General features: G+C 39.5%; 1 protein-coding gene across 1 annotated transcript in view; it reads right to left on the bottom strand.

Annotated features, from left to right (window-relative positions):
* Positions 1–18,275, bottom strand: part of LMNB1 (lamin B1) — a 55,832-nt gene that overhangs the window by 20,621 nt on the left and 16,936 nt on the right. Inside the window, exons 2-5 of the mRNA XM_047868830.1 lie at positions 7,377–7,533; positions 6,625–6,750; positions 3,583–3,753; positions 1,627–1,752 (exon numbers count right to left, since the gene is read on the bottom strand). Coding sequence (XP_047724786.1) covers positions 1,627–1,752; positions 3,583–3,753; positions 6,625–6,750; positions 7,377–7,533 — 580 coding nt within the window. The remainder of the gene's footprint in view (positions 1–1,626; positions 1,753–3,582; positions 3,754–6,624; positions 6,751–7,376; positions 7,534–18,275) is intronic.

Genomic DNA, 18,275 nt, shown 5'->3' with positions numbered 1-18,275 from the left:
ATGGAGAAAAATAGTAAATGTCAACACATAGTAGGAACACAGAAGCCTATTTTTTTTGGAAAGGTAGCTCTTAAGATGGTGCAAAGGAAAAAAAGATTATCTTTAAAGAGTATGAGGGGTAAAAGGAAAAACAGGGAACTAGGAGAAAAACCCATCTATCAGCCTGCAGCCTCTTGGGCAAGTATTTAAACTCACCTAGATCTGTGTCAGACTGAGTGAACTCAATCACTTCTCCGCCTTTGGCCTAAGATTATGTGCGGACTGAGTGAACTCAAAGATCCTTCTAGTCCTATTGCTACATGAAAACTTCAAAATACTGTCAGGACAAAATAGGTCTAAAATAATTTTTTAAATTATGTCATGAATAATAAAGTACACAAAACAGGCAATGTACAAGTTTCTTTCTTTCTTTTTTTTTTAATTTTTTTTTAACATGTATTCATTTTTGAGAGTGAGAGAGATAAAGCATGAGCGGGGGAGGGGCAGAGAGAGAGGCAGACACAGAATCAGAAGCAGGCTCCAGGCTCTGAGCTGTCAGCACAGGGCCCGATGAAGGGCTCGAACTCACGGACCGCGAGATCATGACCTGAGCCAAAGTCAGATGCTCTACCCACTGAGCCACCCAGACGCCCCCCCCCCTTTTTTTTTACATTACCCCATTTTATGTAACTCACTGTTTACCTTGTTTTCTAAATTCTTGCAAAAAAAAGTCTTCAGTTTTATAATCAGAAAAACATTTTACTAAAAATAATAAAATAAAAATAAAATAAAAATAAAATAAAATAAAATAAAATAAAATAAAATAAAATAAAATAAAATAAAATGAAAGGAAAACTTGATCAAGAATAGAGTTTATTCTTATGGGGAAAATTTAAAACAACAAAAATTTCCTCCCTGACGGGAAACGGAGGCTGAAATTACTTCCCAAGTAATTAAGGTGAGTGGCAGATTATCAAAGCATTCTGCATACTTAAGTGGTCGCTTGTGTACTTTGTGTCCATATCAACACCACCCGTACATTGAGACCGGTTTCGAGCGGCGTCCCCACCGCCTGGAGATGCACCTTCAGGGCCCCATCACAACTGGGAGGCACTTCGTCAGCACAACCAGCAATGTCATCATTTGCAACTTAGGTGTACTGACGAATGAATCAGTTGCTAAATTCTTAATAGGCAACTAATGCTACATCTGATGACCCTAATTATTACGTAGTTCAAACATTGAGAGAATCTGTCCAAAATCACAAAGCATTTCCCACTCACAAAGAATTTTTGCATGTTTTTCTTATTATGGCTTCCAAATGTGAAGAAAAAGGATGAGGCTGCTAGATGGTTCAGAAAATCTGGGTCCAAGGGGTAAGCCCTAGAAATAAATCAGCATGTCACTTCCTAAGGGAAACCTCTTTAGTTCTGGGTAATCTATTAATTTAGGAGTAACAGTCCTACCCAGGGGACGTTTATGTAGTGCAAAATGAACAAACCAGGAAAGCCCTGTGACACAAGAGTGTAGAAAACTACGATGCTCTCTGCACAATGACATCAGGCTGAGCCAAGCAGGTGGACGACAGTGGTCAAGGTGGCCTTCAAGAGCAACTTACATTATTCTTGGAAGAAGACACTTACTAACCTCTTTCTGTAGATTGGAAAGCTGAGACGAAAGGCTCTCAATTCTCATACGACTTTCCATCAGCTCTTCCCTGGCACTGTTGACAGTAGAAGTATTCATCTCTGATGACAGTCTGGCATTCTCCAGCTAAAAGAAAAACAAACAAGAGTCAGCCTTATCTAGTGACTTAGAGCAAACAATGAGGAAGTATGATTCATCTCAAGGCATTTCGGTTCAAACCTAAGCCCTACTAGTAACTGGCTGATGAAACAGGAAAAGCATCATGAAGTTTGCTGACGTGGTATGAATTATCTTACACGTCTTTCTGACTTTAGGTTCAATTCCCAACATATGAGCTTAACAATGGTAATACATGAGGTTCTCTCCCCAAAGTTTATTACTTACATATTTTACCTGAGTATTTCTAATGTGTTAGGTAATACTGCTAATGAGGAGACTGGGTACTAGCAACTTAATTGTGGGTGATGTTTGTAGAAAAATAAACATCACATATCTCTAACCCACCAAATCTAATTAGAGAAGATAAAGCCAGGGGCGCCTGGGAGGCCCAGTCGGTTAACTGTCCGACTCTTGATCTCTCGGCTCAGGTCATGATCTCACCGTTCGTGAGTTCCAGCCCCACATGTGGCTCCAAGCTGACAGTGTGGAGCCTGCTTGGGATTCTCTCAAAATAAAAAAACTTAAAAAAAAAAAAAAAAAGATAAAGCCAAAAGCAGAGAGTACTAACTCATAGATTATTTCCCACCAAGTAGAACACTTCCTTTCAGAAGCAAAATATAGCCCCTTAGACAGAAACATCCTATTTCTTCAAATGCCCATAACATTCAGCTCTGCGTGTGCCTCAGACACATTTTTCTGGACGTTGTTAGTCTGTTGGCTCCCTCTGGGGACACAGTCTATGTGACGGACGAAACCTACGTTACACTTTGGCTCCTTCACTGCCCAGCACAATGCCTAGTATGGAGTATCAGACAATTCAATGTAAGGTTTCAGAGATCCCTCCCTTTCACTAGCCAAGGACTACTTCAGAAATGAATTCAAAGCAACATCAACAGTTTGAGGCCATTCAACAGAAATTATATTCAACATTTCGATGACCTTAATTTTTCTAAGTCTTCCACTAACTCTTTTTAATCAAATCATTTACATTTCACACACTGGGATAAAATCATTTATGAGGAAAGCCTACACTCATTGGTGTTAAAGATTTTTGCATGATCTGCTAACACAAGTGGAAAGGTTCTATAGTATTTTTAGATGAATAATGGCAGCAGAGGAAGAAATACCACACTTTCCATTTAGCCTCTGTTCAAAAAAGCTTGAGTTGTGGTAGTCGCAACCAATGCACAATGATGCCATGCAAGTCAGAACGAGGTGCCGTCTGACATTCATTCGCTGTTAAATGCACATGTAGGACAGCATGATTAGTACTGGCCACGGGGAGGGAAGTATTTTCAGAAGGCTTGGGTTTAACTATTAAGACACAACTTACCTCTATTAAGAAACCCTTACCCCTGATATGGGTGAAATAACCCTACTTTCTTTCAATAATTTCTAGTATCATTTACGTTATAGAAAACTTTTTTAAAAAGTCCATTTGCGAGGCGCCTCAGTGGCTCAGTCGGTTAAGTGGCCGACTTTGGCTCGGGTCATGATCTCGTGGTCCATGAGTTCAAGCCCTGCATCGGGCTCTAGGCTGACAGCTCAGAGCCCAGAGCCTGCTTCGGATCTGTGTCTCCCTCTCTCTGGCCCTTCCCCGCTCACGCACTGTCTGTGTCTCTCAAAAATGAATAAACGTTAAAAAGAACTTTTTTTAAGTCCATTTTCTATTTTCATAGAGACTAGGGGAACTCATTTAGGAAAACTAGAACAAGGCAACCATCAAGTCATGTTCTTCAGGGTGCCTGATGCAAGGGTTCTCAGGACTCAAGCCCGTGCTCACAGGAGACCGCTCACTTTGGCATGGTAAGTCTGCTCCAGCTCCTCCTTGTACAGCTTCACTTGGGCATCGTGTTGCTCTCGCATCTCGTGAAGGGCCTGAGCCAGCTTGTACTCATACTCAATCTGACGTCCAGAATCCACCTCCACCAAGCGAGTTTCATGCTTCCTCCTGGTCTCGTTAATCTCCTGGGGGAAAAAATTACACGAAACCAAGTTACCTACCGCGGCTGCACTAGTACCAGTCCAAGCAACATCGGGGCCACTTTAAGTGTTACACGCTAACCTCCCTTTGTCTCTCCTACAGCGGGCAGGTGAAAAGACCTCGCTTTTGCCTTTGCTTGCAAAGGAGATTTGTGAGATGGAACTAATGACAGAAACGAGAGCCCTAAGAATTTTGTGTTTCTTTTCAGTGGCACAGCTATATACTTCTCTCAAGACCAGGAACGGCGTGAAGACTTACAAAAGTACCATGCAACCATGGATTAACTATGTGCACTGATTACCATCTGTTTTTCTACACTGGTGTAATGATGATCCTCAGGACATCTCTAGAAAAAATCCACGTGAAAAGTTAAACTTGCCAACCGGGGCAACTTTAACTACAAGATTTATGTATAATAAAACTATCTACTTAAACATACTAAGATGCAAGCTAATTTATGTGACTTATTTTAACAGCTGGTGCTAAGGCATGAATATCAACTGATATGAAACTGTACTAACAATGGGGCACCTTGGTGGCTCGGTCAGTTAAGCGTCCAACTCAGGTCACAATCTCATGGTTTGTGAGTTCCAGACCCACATGAGGCTCTGTGCTCACAGTGCAGGGCCTGCTTGGGATTCTCACTCTCTCTCTCTCTCCCCTCCCTGCTCACATGCTTGCTCGCTCTCTCTCTCTCTCTCTCTCTACCAAAAAGAAATAAATGTTAAAAAAAAAAAAAAACATTAACAATATTACTTTACTCTCTCAAGTACATATGATCATTCACTATTTAAGATCAGAAATAGTAGGCATAATCCTTCACTTTATGTTATAAAGAAGTATCCAAAACTAGGATGCCTAGAAAGACAAGTCCCAGAATAAAACCTCCATTCCAGCTTCTAGCGCTGGAAATACAAGAGCTGTCTTTAATGGCAATAATTCAAGAGGCCACAAGAGGGGGATATAACCCACCGACATTTGTTTTTGTGTCCTCTTCCTGCACGTGGTTCCCTATGCATTTCCTCATCTTCCTTTTAAATGTTCATTGCAGAGGAAAATGCGCTTGACAGAATCTGAAAACCAGGGTTCAAATTCCAGTTCTGTCTCCCAGGGCTGACATAAACTTGATGAAGCAAATGACACTTAAATCATGAAAACACGCAAATGAAAGGTTTTTAGTTCAACAAATACTAAACACCTACTGATTTTGCCCTTTGTCTACCTCCTTTCCTCCTCTTCCTGTTTTTCATCTTCCTCTTTCTCGCCTCCTAATCCTTAACTGTTCATAGTAAGGAACTTAAGTGTATTTATTGAAAAGTATTATATCCTCTGTTAAAAACATGAATATTTTACATTCATTCTCTCATAAAAGGCAAAACCCAAAATATTCAAAGATGCTATGCAACCCCCAAAATACTACTTTTTGTTGGTGTCATTTTTCATTTATTATTTTATGTAGAATCCGTGACTTGCAAAGGAAAAAAAAATACCCTATTCTTGGTTTAAAGATGCAGGAGTCCACACACAGCATAAAAACTAAGTAATGATACACCATCGGCAATTTTATCAAAACAAAACAATAATGTAAGTCAACTTAATATAAAAATATCTCCATTTATAAAGCAAAGCTGTAGTTAACAATTAAATGACAGCATTCACTATAATCTTTACAAGGAACTACACAAAATATTCCACTTTGATGGTCACCACTCTTCTAAGAAAAAAATAGCAAGTATTGGTATTTCACTTTTAAATAAATGACTCAAGAGTTGTCCAAAGTCTGTTTGCCCAGTAAGTGCACTGTGCCCCCCATACCTGTATGTTTTAATAGCATGTAGTTACAAAAATAGTTAAATTTCTATTTTATTATTTTTTTTCGCCAATTAACAAAAAATTTTAAGTTCCACACTAATTCCCCATTTTTTACATCACTGTTAACAGTTTTCAAAAACTATATTACCTCTAAAATCATGAAGTATTTAATTGCAGGTTCCATATACCCTGGGTTCATTCCAATCCTCTTCAATTTTGAGGAAATATATGTACATTCCCCGTTCTCTTCAATTTTATTACTTGTTTTTTGGCAACAGCTGCTACCTTCCCCAACCAAGGCTTGACCACAGAAGTCAAGGCTTGTAAACAATATTTTAAAATATACATATATAACTGTAAATGCTGTGGGCAGCCTGCCTTCAAGATGATCCCCAATCCTGATTGCTGCCTCCTGACAGTCACACCCTTGTAGAATCCCACAGTGCATCATGGTTGGTCTGTGTGGTAAGAGAGTGATGATACATCACTCTGTGGGATTGGAAAGGTTATAGCAGATAATGAGGCTTCTGTCTTGCATTCTCTCTTTCTCTCTCATCATGAGGAGCCCCATGGAAAAGCCCAAGATGAAGTGACTCTTCATGCCAGCAACCTGTGCATGAGCTCAGAAGCAGTTCCTCCGTCCAGGATGAAAGCCTGACGGCAGCCTCATGAGAGACTCTAATAACAAGGCAGTTAGTTAAGCAGCTCTCAGATTCCTGACCTTCAGAAACTGTGACATAACAGAGATCTGTGGTTTAAAGTTGGTAAATTTTAGAGTAACTTATTAACGAAGCAACAGATAACTAATAGAAATGCTTAAACAGGTTGATATTAACTGCTATGACCAAGCCTCTATGAATCAGATAAAGTGAAATCCTATCTGTTTATCTTAAGAGTTTGAGTTCTTACATACAACATTTCAGCAGCAGTGCCTTGAACAATTCATCTATAAAACCCCTCCAACTTTATATATATATATATATGGTTAGAACAAATCTTTTAGGATCCCCCCATTTCTTACAAAAATAAAACTATACAGTTACCTCCTCATACATGTTTTTACGAAACTCCAGGTCCTCAGTAAGGCTCTGACAGCGATTCTCTAAATCCACTTTAAGTAAAGTTTCATCTGCTAACTGTTTCTTGGCAGCAGCTAAGGAGGCTTCCAACTAATATAAGGGAAAAAAATTGATGAAAATCACACAGCGATTATTTAGTAATGAATTTAATAGACACCTATGGACTGAATCTAATCAAGTCTTAAAACTTGCGTATCTCTTATCTTTATCTTCTCTTTTACCAATATATGAGAGTCTCTTATTACAACCTTTATCACAGAACTGTGTAGTCAACTGCTGGTCCCACCCAGAACGCCACACCAAAACCTCTCAGATCTGGTAACTGCCAACGAGTAATAGACACATACCGATGATTTTTGCCACTACTTTCATTTGTTTCCTGCATGTGGAGCAGTGGTATGAGTTTTTCTTTTCCGATCTTACAGTTTGGTGCAATAACGAAAGAAGTTTTGAGAGCAAAGATAAGCATAAGCACAACAAAAACGAAGAAGAGCACCAGTAAGATCTGCATGACCCACAAGTGCAATGACTGAGAAGCGAAGATACTTTGTATGTCAGCTGCGTTAAGACTATCTTTCAGGTAAGCCACAAAAAAAATCATGATAAATTTTAAAAACAAAAAATATTTTCAAATTTAATTCAAAACTCAATCAATCAACCGAGTCGGATGGGGCAACTAAACTCCCAATATGGTTCAAAGGCAGAGTTTGCCTTACCTGGGCAATCTGATCCTTCAGATCCTCCAAATCTGCCTCTAAACTTTTTTTGTCACCAAGTGCAGTGGCCAGAGCTGCATCTTTAGAATTCAATGCTGCTTCATATTCTCGAAGCTTGATCTGGGCTCCATTAAGATCCGATTCCTTCTTAGCATAACTGTAAGACATTTAAAGGTACAAGATACCAAATTATACCCCTGACTTGAAGCCTTCCCCCTCCTTGCTGAAGGGCAAACAAAAGAAGATGCAGTTTAAATAAAGGCTGCCATAATCTACTAAAATTAGATGAGCAATTCAGGAGCACTGCATCTACAGCTCTGGTGGATAACAACATTCTCTTTCAGTGCCTTTCCTTCCATGATTACTAATGATTCTAGGTCAAAAAAGAAGTCCATAAGGCCATTGTTCCAGAATCTTGGCTGTCACTAAGAACATATGCCCTTCTTGTTCTATAAGGAGACACTACATATTTCAATAAGAGAAGATGTTTTTGAAGAAATAGAAAAGTATTATTTTAAAATACAATTAATATGGGGCGCCTGGGTGGTTCAGTCGGTTAAGCGGCCGACTACGGCTCAGGTCATAATCTCAGAGTCCGTGGGTTTGAGCCCCGCACTGGGCTCTGTGCTGACAGCTCTGAGCCTGGAGCCTGCTTTGGATTCTGCATCTCCCTCTCTCTGCCCCTCCCCTCTGCCTCTGTCTCTCAAAAATGAATAAAACGCTAAAATAAATAAAATAAAATTAGCATTAAATCCAAGACCCACAGGACACATAAATCAAGATATACAATGAGATTAAATAAATGAAAATGAAGTTATTTTAAAAAGCAGTTTTATGACCTGAAAATACATCATATAGAAATCTTTTAATTTACTTTTATTTGAAGTATAGTTGATACACAATGTATTAGTTTCTGGTGCTCAACACAATGATTTTGACATTTATATTCATTTACAAAATACTTATTACCATGATACGTGCAGTTATCATCTGTCACCATAGAAAGTTGTTACATTATTATGGAGCACATTTCCTATACTGTACTGTACATATCCCCATGGCTTACTTATAACTCAAGTTTGTACCTCTTAATCCCCCTCACCTATTTTACCCAACCCCCATCCCCCTGGTAACCATATTAGTTCTCTATATCTGAGTCTGTTTCTGTTTTATTTTATGCAGACACTCCCTCAATATTACATAAGAACTAACTGATCCTAGGCTTGCAAACACTTTCCATTTCTTACAGAGGTGATTTTAAGATTTCCCTAACTTAGAAATAACGGCTTCCCTAATATCTCGAGGAAATACTATTTCAGTTTATACTATTAACCCTCCAAAATGAGATGTGAAGTTTCTCTGTCTTCTAAATTACATCACTTTTCATTAAATGAAGTTCTATATTATAGAATTAAGGCTCCTTTGGATATATTTTGTCAAATAATTATATTTTAAAGGAAAGTATTTTTTTCATTCCAAACAATAATTATTAGGCACCAGGAAAGCCTCAAGACCAAAATTCTCCGTAACAATTCTTAATTAAACTGCTATTGTTGAAGAACGTTTCTACAACTGATGTTTGAGAATGGTCTAGAAGAGGAATCCTTAGTTAACAGGAATTTTTAAATTAATCTTATACTACTCAAATAAAATGGGAAAAAAAAAACCTGTCCAAAGTATTCATCTCTTACTCGTTTGGTATCATAGAACAACTATATACATAAAATCTCAGCAGTCCTTTCCCAGTAACTTTTTTCCTAAATTCTGTATTTTTAACAAACCACAAGATGGCATCCTTTCACTGATGTCTTGTTCAGGAGAGGGGAAAAATTAGTTGTTAAAAAGCAATCCCATACAGTCATTAATTTAAAACAAAAATGCTTAGTTCATACAACGGCCAGGTTCTAAAGCAGAGAATTCATTAGAACAGAATCAGTGTTCGTGAGGAGTTCTGTCCCACATAAATGAGCAGCGCTGGGCAGAAGCACATGTCATAAAACATGATTTAAAACAAACTCATATTTTACAGATTATACAATATTCACAAAAAATACTGGCTTGACAATCACAAAAAATTCTACTACACTATCTTTGTGTGTGTGTGTGTGTGTGTGTGTGTGTGTGTGTGTGTCTGTGCATAACACGTGGCTTATTTATTGCTGAGTGAGTGAATAAATTAAGGGGCTACAGACTGAGCCCACATTTGGGGCCTGGGGTTGGGTGGTGGCAGAGAGGGCCTTGGTAAGATTCAGGCTGGGCGCGGGGGCAATGGGCAGAAATTGGCCACAGGTTCTGAAAGACTGAGTCTTGAGAAGGGCGGGGTCTGCCCCTGCCTGGGCAGGGAAGGGGTCTTACCCGGTAACTGACCAGGTCTGTAGTCTGGGGTCACAGCCTGTGAGGCCAGCCCTCCCTGCCATGTGCCTTATCCTGTGGGGCCTGTGTGGTGGGGGACTGCCTTGTCCCAAGGGGCAAGGGGCTCCAAGGACAACCAGGGAGCAGGGGTGGGGCGTTGCAAGCTGACGTTTAGAAGCCTGGCCAAGTAGGAGCCTGTGAGGTCTGGCTAGAGGCAGGCCCAAGCTCCAAGTATCTCCCCACCCCCCAGTATCCAGTGTGTGTGGGGGGGGGGGGGGGGAACTTTGGATTGGGAGAAGGAAAGCCTGTCTTTCACAGGCACGTGGCCCAGGCCAGGTTGCTAGAAGGACCAGAACTGAGTGTGGGTTGTATACTCACAGTATCTATATTAGGTACTATTAGGTACTAGTATCTAATATTTAAATCTCAGATCATTATGTAGTGCTTCCAAATGTGGTACCTCTTGGCAGGAAAGAGAACCTGTGCTTCCCAGAAACCAAACGGTCTACCAGAAAGGATACTGAATTTTTTTTTTAATATGAAATTTATTGTCAAACTGGTTTCCATACAACACCCAACGCTCATCCCAACAGGTGCCCTTCTCAATACCCATCACCTACCCCCCCCTCCCACCCATCAACCCTCAGATTGTTCTCAGTTTTTAAGAGTCTCTTATGGTTTGCCTCCCTCCCTCTTTTTTTTTTTTTTCCTTCCCCTCCCACATGGTCTTCTGTTAAGTTTCTCAGGATCCACATAAGAGTGAAAACATATGGTATCTGTCTTTCTCTGTATGGCTTATTTCACTTAGCATCACACTCTCCAGTTCCATCCACGTTGCTACAAAAGGCCATATTTCATTCTTTCTCATTGCCACGTATTATTCCACTGTGTATATAAACCACAATTTCTTTATCCATTCATCAGTTGATGGACATTTAGGCTCTTTCCATAATTTGGCTATTATTGAGAGTGCTGCTATAAACACTGGGGTACAAGTGCCCCTAGGCATCAGTACTCCTGTATCCCTTGGGTAAATTCCTAGCAGTGCTATTGCTGGGTCATAGGGTAGGTCTATTTTTAATGTTTTGAGGAACCTCCACACTGTTTTCTAGAGTGGCTGCACCGGTTTGCATTCCCACCAACAGTGCAAGAGGGTTCCCATTTCTCCACATCCTCGCCAGCATCTATAGTCTCCTGATTTGTTCATTTTAGCCACTCTGACTGGCGTGAGGTGGTATCTGAGTGTGGTTTTGATTTGTATTTTCCTGATGAGGAGCAACGTTGAGCATCTTTTCATGTGCCTTTTGGCCATCCGGATGTCTTCTTTAGAGAAGTGTCTATTCATGTCTTCTGCCCATTTCTTCACTGGATCATTTGTTTTTCGGGTGTGGAGTTTGGTGACCTCTTTATAGATTTTGGGTACTAGTTCTTTGTCCGCTATGTCATTTGCAAGTATCTTTTCCCATTCTGTCGGTTGCCTTTTAGTTTTGTGGGTTGTTTCCTTTGCTGTGCAGAAGCTTGTTATCTTCATGAGGTCCCAATAGTTCATTTTTACTTTTAATTCCCTTGCCTTTGGAGATGTGTCAAGTAAGAAATTGCTGCTGCTGAGGTGAAAGAGATTTTTTTCCTGCTTTCTCCTCTAGGGTTTTGATGGTTTCCTGTCTCACATTCAGGTCCTTTATCCATTTTGAGTTTATTTTTGTGAATGGTGTGAGAAAGTCGTCTAGTTTCATTCTTCTGCATGTTGCTGTCCAGTTCTCCCAGCACCATTTGTTAAAGACACTGTCTGTTTTCCATTGGATATCTTTCCTGCTTTGTCAAAGATGAGTTGGCCATACTTTTGTGGGTCCAATTCTGGAGTCTCTATTCTATTTCACTGGTCTGTGTGTCTGTTTTTGTGCCAGAAAGGATACTGAATTTTAAAAATCACACCCATTTTATAGGCTATGGCATGTTCTATTTGATTTCACTAATTTAATGGATAATGAAACATGCACATTTCCAAATTCAGAATGTTACAGTGTAAATGATAGAAACCGTGCAACATCTTGAAAAGTACAGGAAATCCAAGAAGTCAAAAGTAAGATGGTGCACTAGTACAGGACTAGAATTTGGTGAATTCTGCAACAACAATCAAGACCAAAGAGTGGTGGAGTAAAGCGGATGGATGAGAGGAGGATATACTGATGTGTGGTACCTTGAGCCACCCAATGGTACCAGCCGAAACTTGGTGTCAAGTTCTTAGCTGCTTATACCATTGCCAATCTGTAAAAATATAAATTATTCCATTACAAATTCTTTCTTAAAGCTCTGTCACATTAGTAATTAGGCAGAAAAGAAGTCAGAAGTTGAAAATTGTGCTTAAAATTACAAATAAAAGCTTTATGTGCCCGGGTACAAGATGGAAAAGGAAGAGAGTTAAATAACTGCACCTTGAACCTATCTTATATTACCCTTTCCATACAAACCCGTATTTGTGGATGTACTCGGCTACTTCAACTCTTTCAGGGCAAGGGCCATGACTTACTACCCTCTAACTTCTATACAATCTGTAGATAATGACTATTTTGGTAATTCTTAAAAGAAATTCCCCCATACAGTCCCCAGAAAAACTCACTCTGCTTTTTCCCGCTATATAAAAATACCATGTTTTTTCCTAGAAGGAAAAAATAACTGTGATACTTCTATCATCTCTACAATTCACATTACCAGAGGCCCTCCCTATCCCCTTGCCAATTTCCTAGGCTGGATGGATCATAAGAAAATTATGAAGATCACATGCAACTTTCCATCTAATAAGCTATGAATCAATGAGTTTTACCTGGCACATGAGCTGCCAATACCAAGGACACATGGGAGCTGTGCAGAAAGCACATAATCTTGTGACAGTTTTCTAACTGCATTATTATTTTTCACTCATTACAAAGGACACAGGAAGTCTTGATCTAATTATCAGTGCTTGGTCAAATTACAAAAACCCGTGGAACTGACATCCTAAAACATAACACATTAATTGACTATAGCCACCACCTAAGCATAGAGTAGCATCTGACGCTACCCCGGAACAAACAGCAACTGAGACAGGAGACCAAAGTTACCAGAAGCTATCGCTTAAGGGCATGGTGGGCATTTTTCTTTGACAATATTTTACTGTTGTTTATTTTTGAGAGAGAAAGACAGAGTGTGGGTGGGGGAGGGGCAGAGAGATAGGGAGACACAGAATCCAAAGGAGGCTCCAGGCTCTGAGCTGTCAGCGCAGAACTCAACACGGGGCTCGAACCCATGAACCATTGAGATCATGACCTGAGCTCAAGTTGGACACTTAATCAATGAGCCACCCAGACGCCCCTCTTTGACAGTATTTCCTAACTGGATCTCTTCATAGTTGCTGACCTACCCTAAGTTATTCCCCACCTCCAGATAAGGAGACTTTCCTGTGTTTTCATTTACATTCATTCAGCATGTGAATCTACCACTAGAAATATGCACACTGCTAAATATTAAGTCAGAAAACATGCTCGTTTACAGCAGATGCTTACAGATGAACCGAAACTCCAAATGCAGCCCAGAAAACCTTTATAAAATGTAGTTGACACTCCATCGTAATTAAGTACTGCTTCCCTCAGGGCCGCCTGGGTGGCTCAGTCAGGTAAGTGTCTGATTCTTGATTTTAGCTCAGGTCATGATCTCATGGTTCCTAAGATCGAGCCCCGTGTTGGGCTGTGCACGGACGGCACAGAGCCTGCTTGGAATTCTCCCTCTGCCCCTACCCTGCCAGTTCACTCTCTCTCAAAATAAATAAAATAAACTTTAAAAAAAATTGCTTCCCTTAATAAAAATAATATGAATAAAACGAAAGCTTTCATTTCAAGAAAACTTGAATTTCACCAGGCATAACAAGTAACCAGGTCCAATCAAATATATGACCATTAAATAATCAGCTTGACAGGAGACACCTACATTCCTGTTAATATCCTATAGCAATGGATCAAGAGTAACAGACATAGTTTCAATGATACAGCATGGATATACTTTCCCAAGAGAACCTAGTACCATTAACTTTTGGGAACCAGCCCTACAATCTCTTGGGGTCTATCTGACTAACCTGAATGCAACTGCTTACCTGCCACTTTCGGAATTACTCCTGATCACCTTCTACTTACCAACAACACCACTGTACTTCACTGCTTTCACCATCTTGGTTTTTCATCCTACCACCTCTTTGACCTTGACTTGTCTTAGGATCATAATTTCAAACCTAGCTTCTGCACTGAATTACTGGTTCTGGAACTCAATGCTTGAACTTGCTTCGATGTCTGCACTACCCTTTCCATTTGGAAGATTCAAGTCTCCTGCTGAAGTATCCTTCATTTTGTCTAAGTGAACCCAACTCCGACAACCTCCACCAATAAAGAAATGGGAGATTCAAAAATGCACTTGAGGTGTGCCTGGGTAGCTCAGTTGGTTAAGCATTCAACTCTTGATTTTGGCTCAGGTCATGATCTCATGATTTGTGAGCTTGAGCCCCACATCGGGCTCTGTGCAAACATGGAACCTGCTTAGGATTCTTTCTCTCCCCTTCTTTGGTTCAAGCTCACACTCTCTCTCTCTCAAAACAAATATATAAACTTTAAAAAAAGTTTTTTATTTAAAAAATAAAATGCACTCAATTACAGAATCACTAGAAAAATGAATGCTCAAGGTAGCTCTTAGGGGAAATACATCATTACTAGGTAATAAATGTAGAGCACTTTTTAAATAAAGTCATACTACATACACAGAACACACAGAAAGTGACTGAAGACCTAATAAGCATATGACAGTAACTATTTGAAAATGAATTAATATAATTAACGACTTAAACAGTAACAAAGAACTAGTGTAAAACAGAAACCAAGAAGTAAACTTAGAGGGACACACACTTAGAACATAATCTGAAACTCATTACACAACAGTTTAATTAGATAATGGCAAATTATTGCCCTTCTGTTAACATTTTGTTGGTCACACAGGTCAGTTTGTATCACAAATGCTCAGCTAAATGAATTGTCTAGTTTGGCCAGTAGCACAACTACAAAAAAAATCTTGGAGCTCAACTTTTTTTTTTTTTTTTTTTTTTTAAATTTTAAGTAAGCTCCACATGAGGTTTGAACTCAAGACCCTGAGATTAAGTCACATGCTCTACTGACCCAGCCAGCCAAGCACCCACCCTGGAGCTCAGCTTCTCTGTATCACCTACAATGTATCTGTGAACAAAGAATCTGTGTTAGTTTTCAGGATAGGAACTATACACATGCTTTGCTTCGGTTTGGTTTCCTTCTGTCCCAAGTGCCGTAATTTTCAATGTATTTTCTCAAAAAAGCCCTTTTGCCCTTGTTCTTTGATTTTCATATATAGAGTATATATGGGTACAAAGAGTTCCATTAAGCAATTCAAAATAAGAGACCCAAATTATAGATGGTCTCTCAGTTGTTCTAATAATTACATACCTAGAAAGGTATGTAGTTTCTGTATGTATGTAAGAAAGTAAGTAAATAAATAAAGTTTCTGGATATTAAATGTCATTTCCATGAAATTCACCAAAGATTATTATGCTGCATATAACCAAGCATGGACAAGGGCAAAAATTTGTGTTCAATAAATACTGAGAGACTTAAGTATATAGAATTGTAAAAGCTCTAAATTTGACAAACAAAACAAAAACAAAACAAAAAACCAGACCAGGAATATTCATGCTTCTAAATAAAAAATAGAAATACAAGTATGTGGGGTTTTTTATTACTACTTTAACAGGTCAGGCAAAAGAATAGTGTAAGGAAACCAAAAATAGACCACTCTCAAGTCAGTTTTAAAATCCACTCATAATATTCTACAGCAAAATACTATGCAACTCTGGTTTCTTAGATCACTTCTTAGCAATTGGGAGAAGCCCTTAAAGATTGTCAGGTTCATCTTATAGAAAAATAGACGCTCGAGGCACCTGGGTGGCCCAGTCGGTTAAGTGTCTGACTTCGGCTCAGGTCATGATCTCAGGGTTCATGGGTTCAAGCCCCACAGTAAGCTCTGTGTTAACAGCCTGGAGCCTGCTTTAGAGTCTCTCTCTCTCTCTCTCTCTCTCTCTCTCTCTCTCTCTCTCTCTCTCTCTCTGCCCCTGTCTGCTTGCACTCTGTCTCTCAAAAATAAAAACATTAAAATATTTTTTTTGAAGAACAGACAAAACAGATTGAAAATTTTCCCTAATGCACGTATCGTGATACCCTAGATAGAAATGAGATGATAAAAAAAAAAAAAGAAAAATGAACACAAGAAATCCATGCCAATGACACCCCTTCTCTGTCCAGCTGCCAAGATTTCTTAACTCAGCACTCAGCACTAACATTTCACTTCAGGACCATTCTTATTTAGAAAAAACAAATAAATGACAGAGGGTGAAATGGAAAAGCTATTTCATTTTTCACCTACAGCCAGATAACCTAACAGAAACCATTCTATATAAACCGTTATTTCTAACATAACCACAAAGCAAGGATTTTAAATCCCCCAGAAGAGACCTACTCTACACGGACAGCCAGGCCAAGTATGGCCAGCTGTTTGAGCCCTGTGCTGGGATACACCGTAAGCTTCTTCTGACAGTTGTCTGATGGCAGCTGGACACCACTCCACACGACAGCAATTATTCAAGTGACTATCAGTGCAACTTCTGAGGCTCTCTTCACACCTGGAGTTCAAAATGAACATGGCCTTTACCATCTATCTAACCATGGTCTAGGCTTTTTAAGAAAAAATAAACTTCCCTTTGAATTTAAGGTAAGGATTATTAATCTACCCAAACACAAACCTTGTCTTTAGTTAAACTAATCTATTTCAAATAACAACGTACTCAAAATGCTGTTAAATAAGCATTTGCTCCAATATTCATTCACCAGCTTCAATTCTGTCCCCAAAGTATCTTCCTTTCCAAAGGAAAAAGGAATGTGATCAACAGTAGTTTTACTGAGGAAAATAAATGAATTCCTCTGCAATTAAGCTCAATGTAATACACAAAATCTCTAGAAAGTCATATGATCACAATTTCCATGAACGAGGGTCTCCTCTGGCACAAGTAAAAGGACTAAGATGCTTCTATACAAGCCCAAAGGTTGAAATTATTATTTTTTTGTGGGAGTAAAATTCTGCTAGTTATTCAAGCAGCTGAGCAGTCAACAAATTAGCAGCAACCCAATCACAATCAGGCAAAACCTAATTGAAATTAGATTATAATTAGGAAAAATACCAAATAAGACTCAAACTGGACCTCACATCTATTTCTTCGAACGAAAGAGATTCACATAGTTACTTCTGTGCTTGCTTATAGCACAGACTTAGACCTTAAATCCTAACAAAAAATGACTTATTAAGGAAAAAAAAAAAAAAACAACAGTAACCGCCACTGTGTGCCTGACCATTTATCAGAGGGCTTGGAAACCAGCAGTGAACAAAATATAACAAGTCCCTGCTCTTATGGAAGGTATTTTCTGGTAGGTAGAGGCACACAGTAAACACATTTATATATGGCAGAGGTAATCAATACTTTGAAGGAAATTAAATCAGAAAAACAAGTTAGAAATTACTAGTATGACTACTTTACTGCTCCTCTATGGGTTTCACACAACCCAATCTTGTAGGAAAATAGCCTCCTGAGAAAATGGTAATCATTAAGTCAATAATTATCTTAGGAGAGCCTAGAGGGTACTGGAAAAATGTACTGATACAACAGGAAACAAAGTCAGACACTAACCCTGTCCACAAAGAGACTCCACTCTCATGAGGGAACCAATCAATGATATAGAATTGTCTTAACACATCAAATTTGTCGGCAGCCTTCTTGACACACAGTGCTCCAAGAGTACATGATACAACTTCAGGGTAAAAATGTCACATTAAACAGGACTCCCGAAACTTCTGGGTTAAAACATCACATTACACATGACTCCAGAAACCCAACTAAAACAAGCAAAGGCACAAATTCACAATGACAAAGGCAAAGGGAAAATGACAAATCTTGGAAGCTGAACATGGATGGATAAGTGAAAATGAGCTTAGCCAACACAAGAGTGCTGAATCCTAAGCCAGGCACAGGGATATCTGAGAAGTAACCTACTTTATACTGCAGATGTTGTTGATAACAAGAGATACCTTGGTAACTCCGAAGTACAGCTAGCTGACAATCTATTACAAAGCAAAGCAAATAACCACTCCATACCACACTCCTGGGTCAATGGACCCTCATCCACCGTGGCAAAGATGAAAGATCTCCTCTCTGAGGACAGTGGGGCAGATTCCCAGACCTGGTAGTTACACAACACACCTGAAGGCAGCAGTACCACACAGAGGGTAGGGGAGCTCAGTGGACTCTCCAGACACCGAACCCGCTCTCAGCCTCTCTCAGCTTACAGCAGGCTGGGCAGCAAAGCCCAAGGAAGACTTGAAAACATGACAGTGGGTATTCCCAGTGACGTGATCCCGCCCTATCACCCCCGGAAGCTTGGTCAAGAAGCCCCACTTATG

Source organism: Prionailurus viverrinus, chromosome A1 (genome assembly GCF_022837055.1).
Source record: "Prionailurus viverrinus isolate Anna chromosome A1, UM_Priviv_1.0, whole genome shotgun sequence".
Taxonomy (NCBI): domain Eukaryota; kingdom Metazoa; phylum Chordata; class Mammalia; order Carnivora; family Felidae; genus Prionailurus; species Prionailurus viverrinus.
This window is presented reverse-complemented; position numbering and strand designations above follow the sequence as displayed.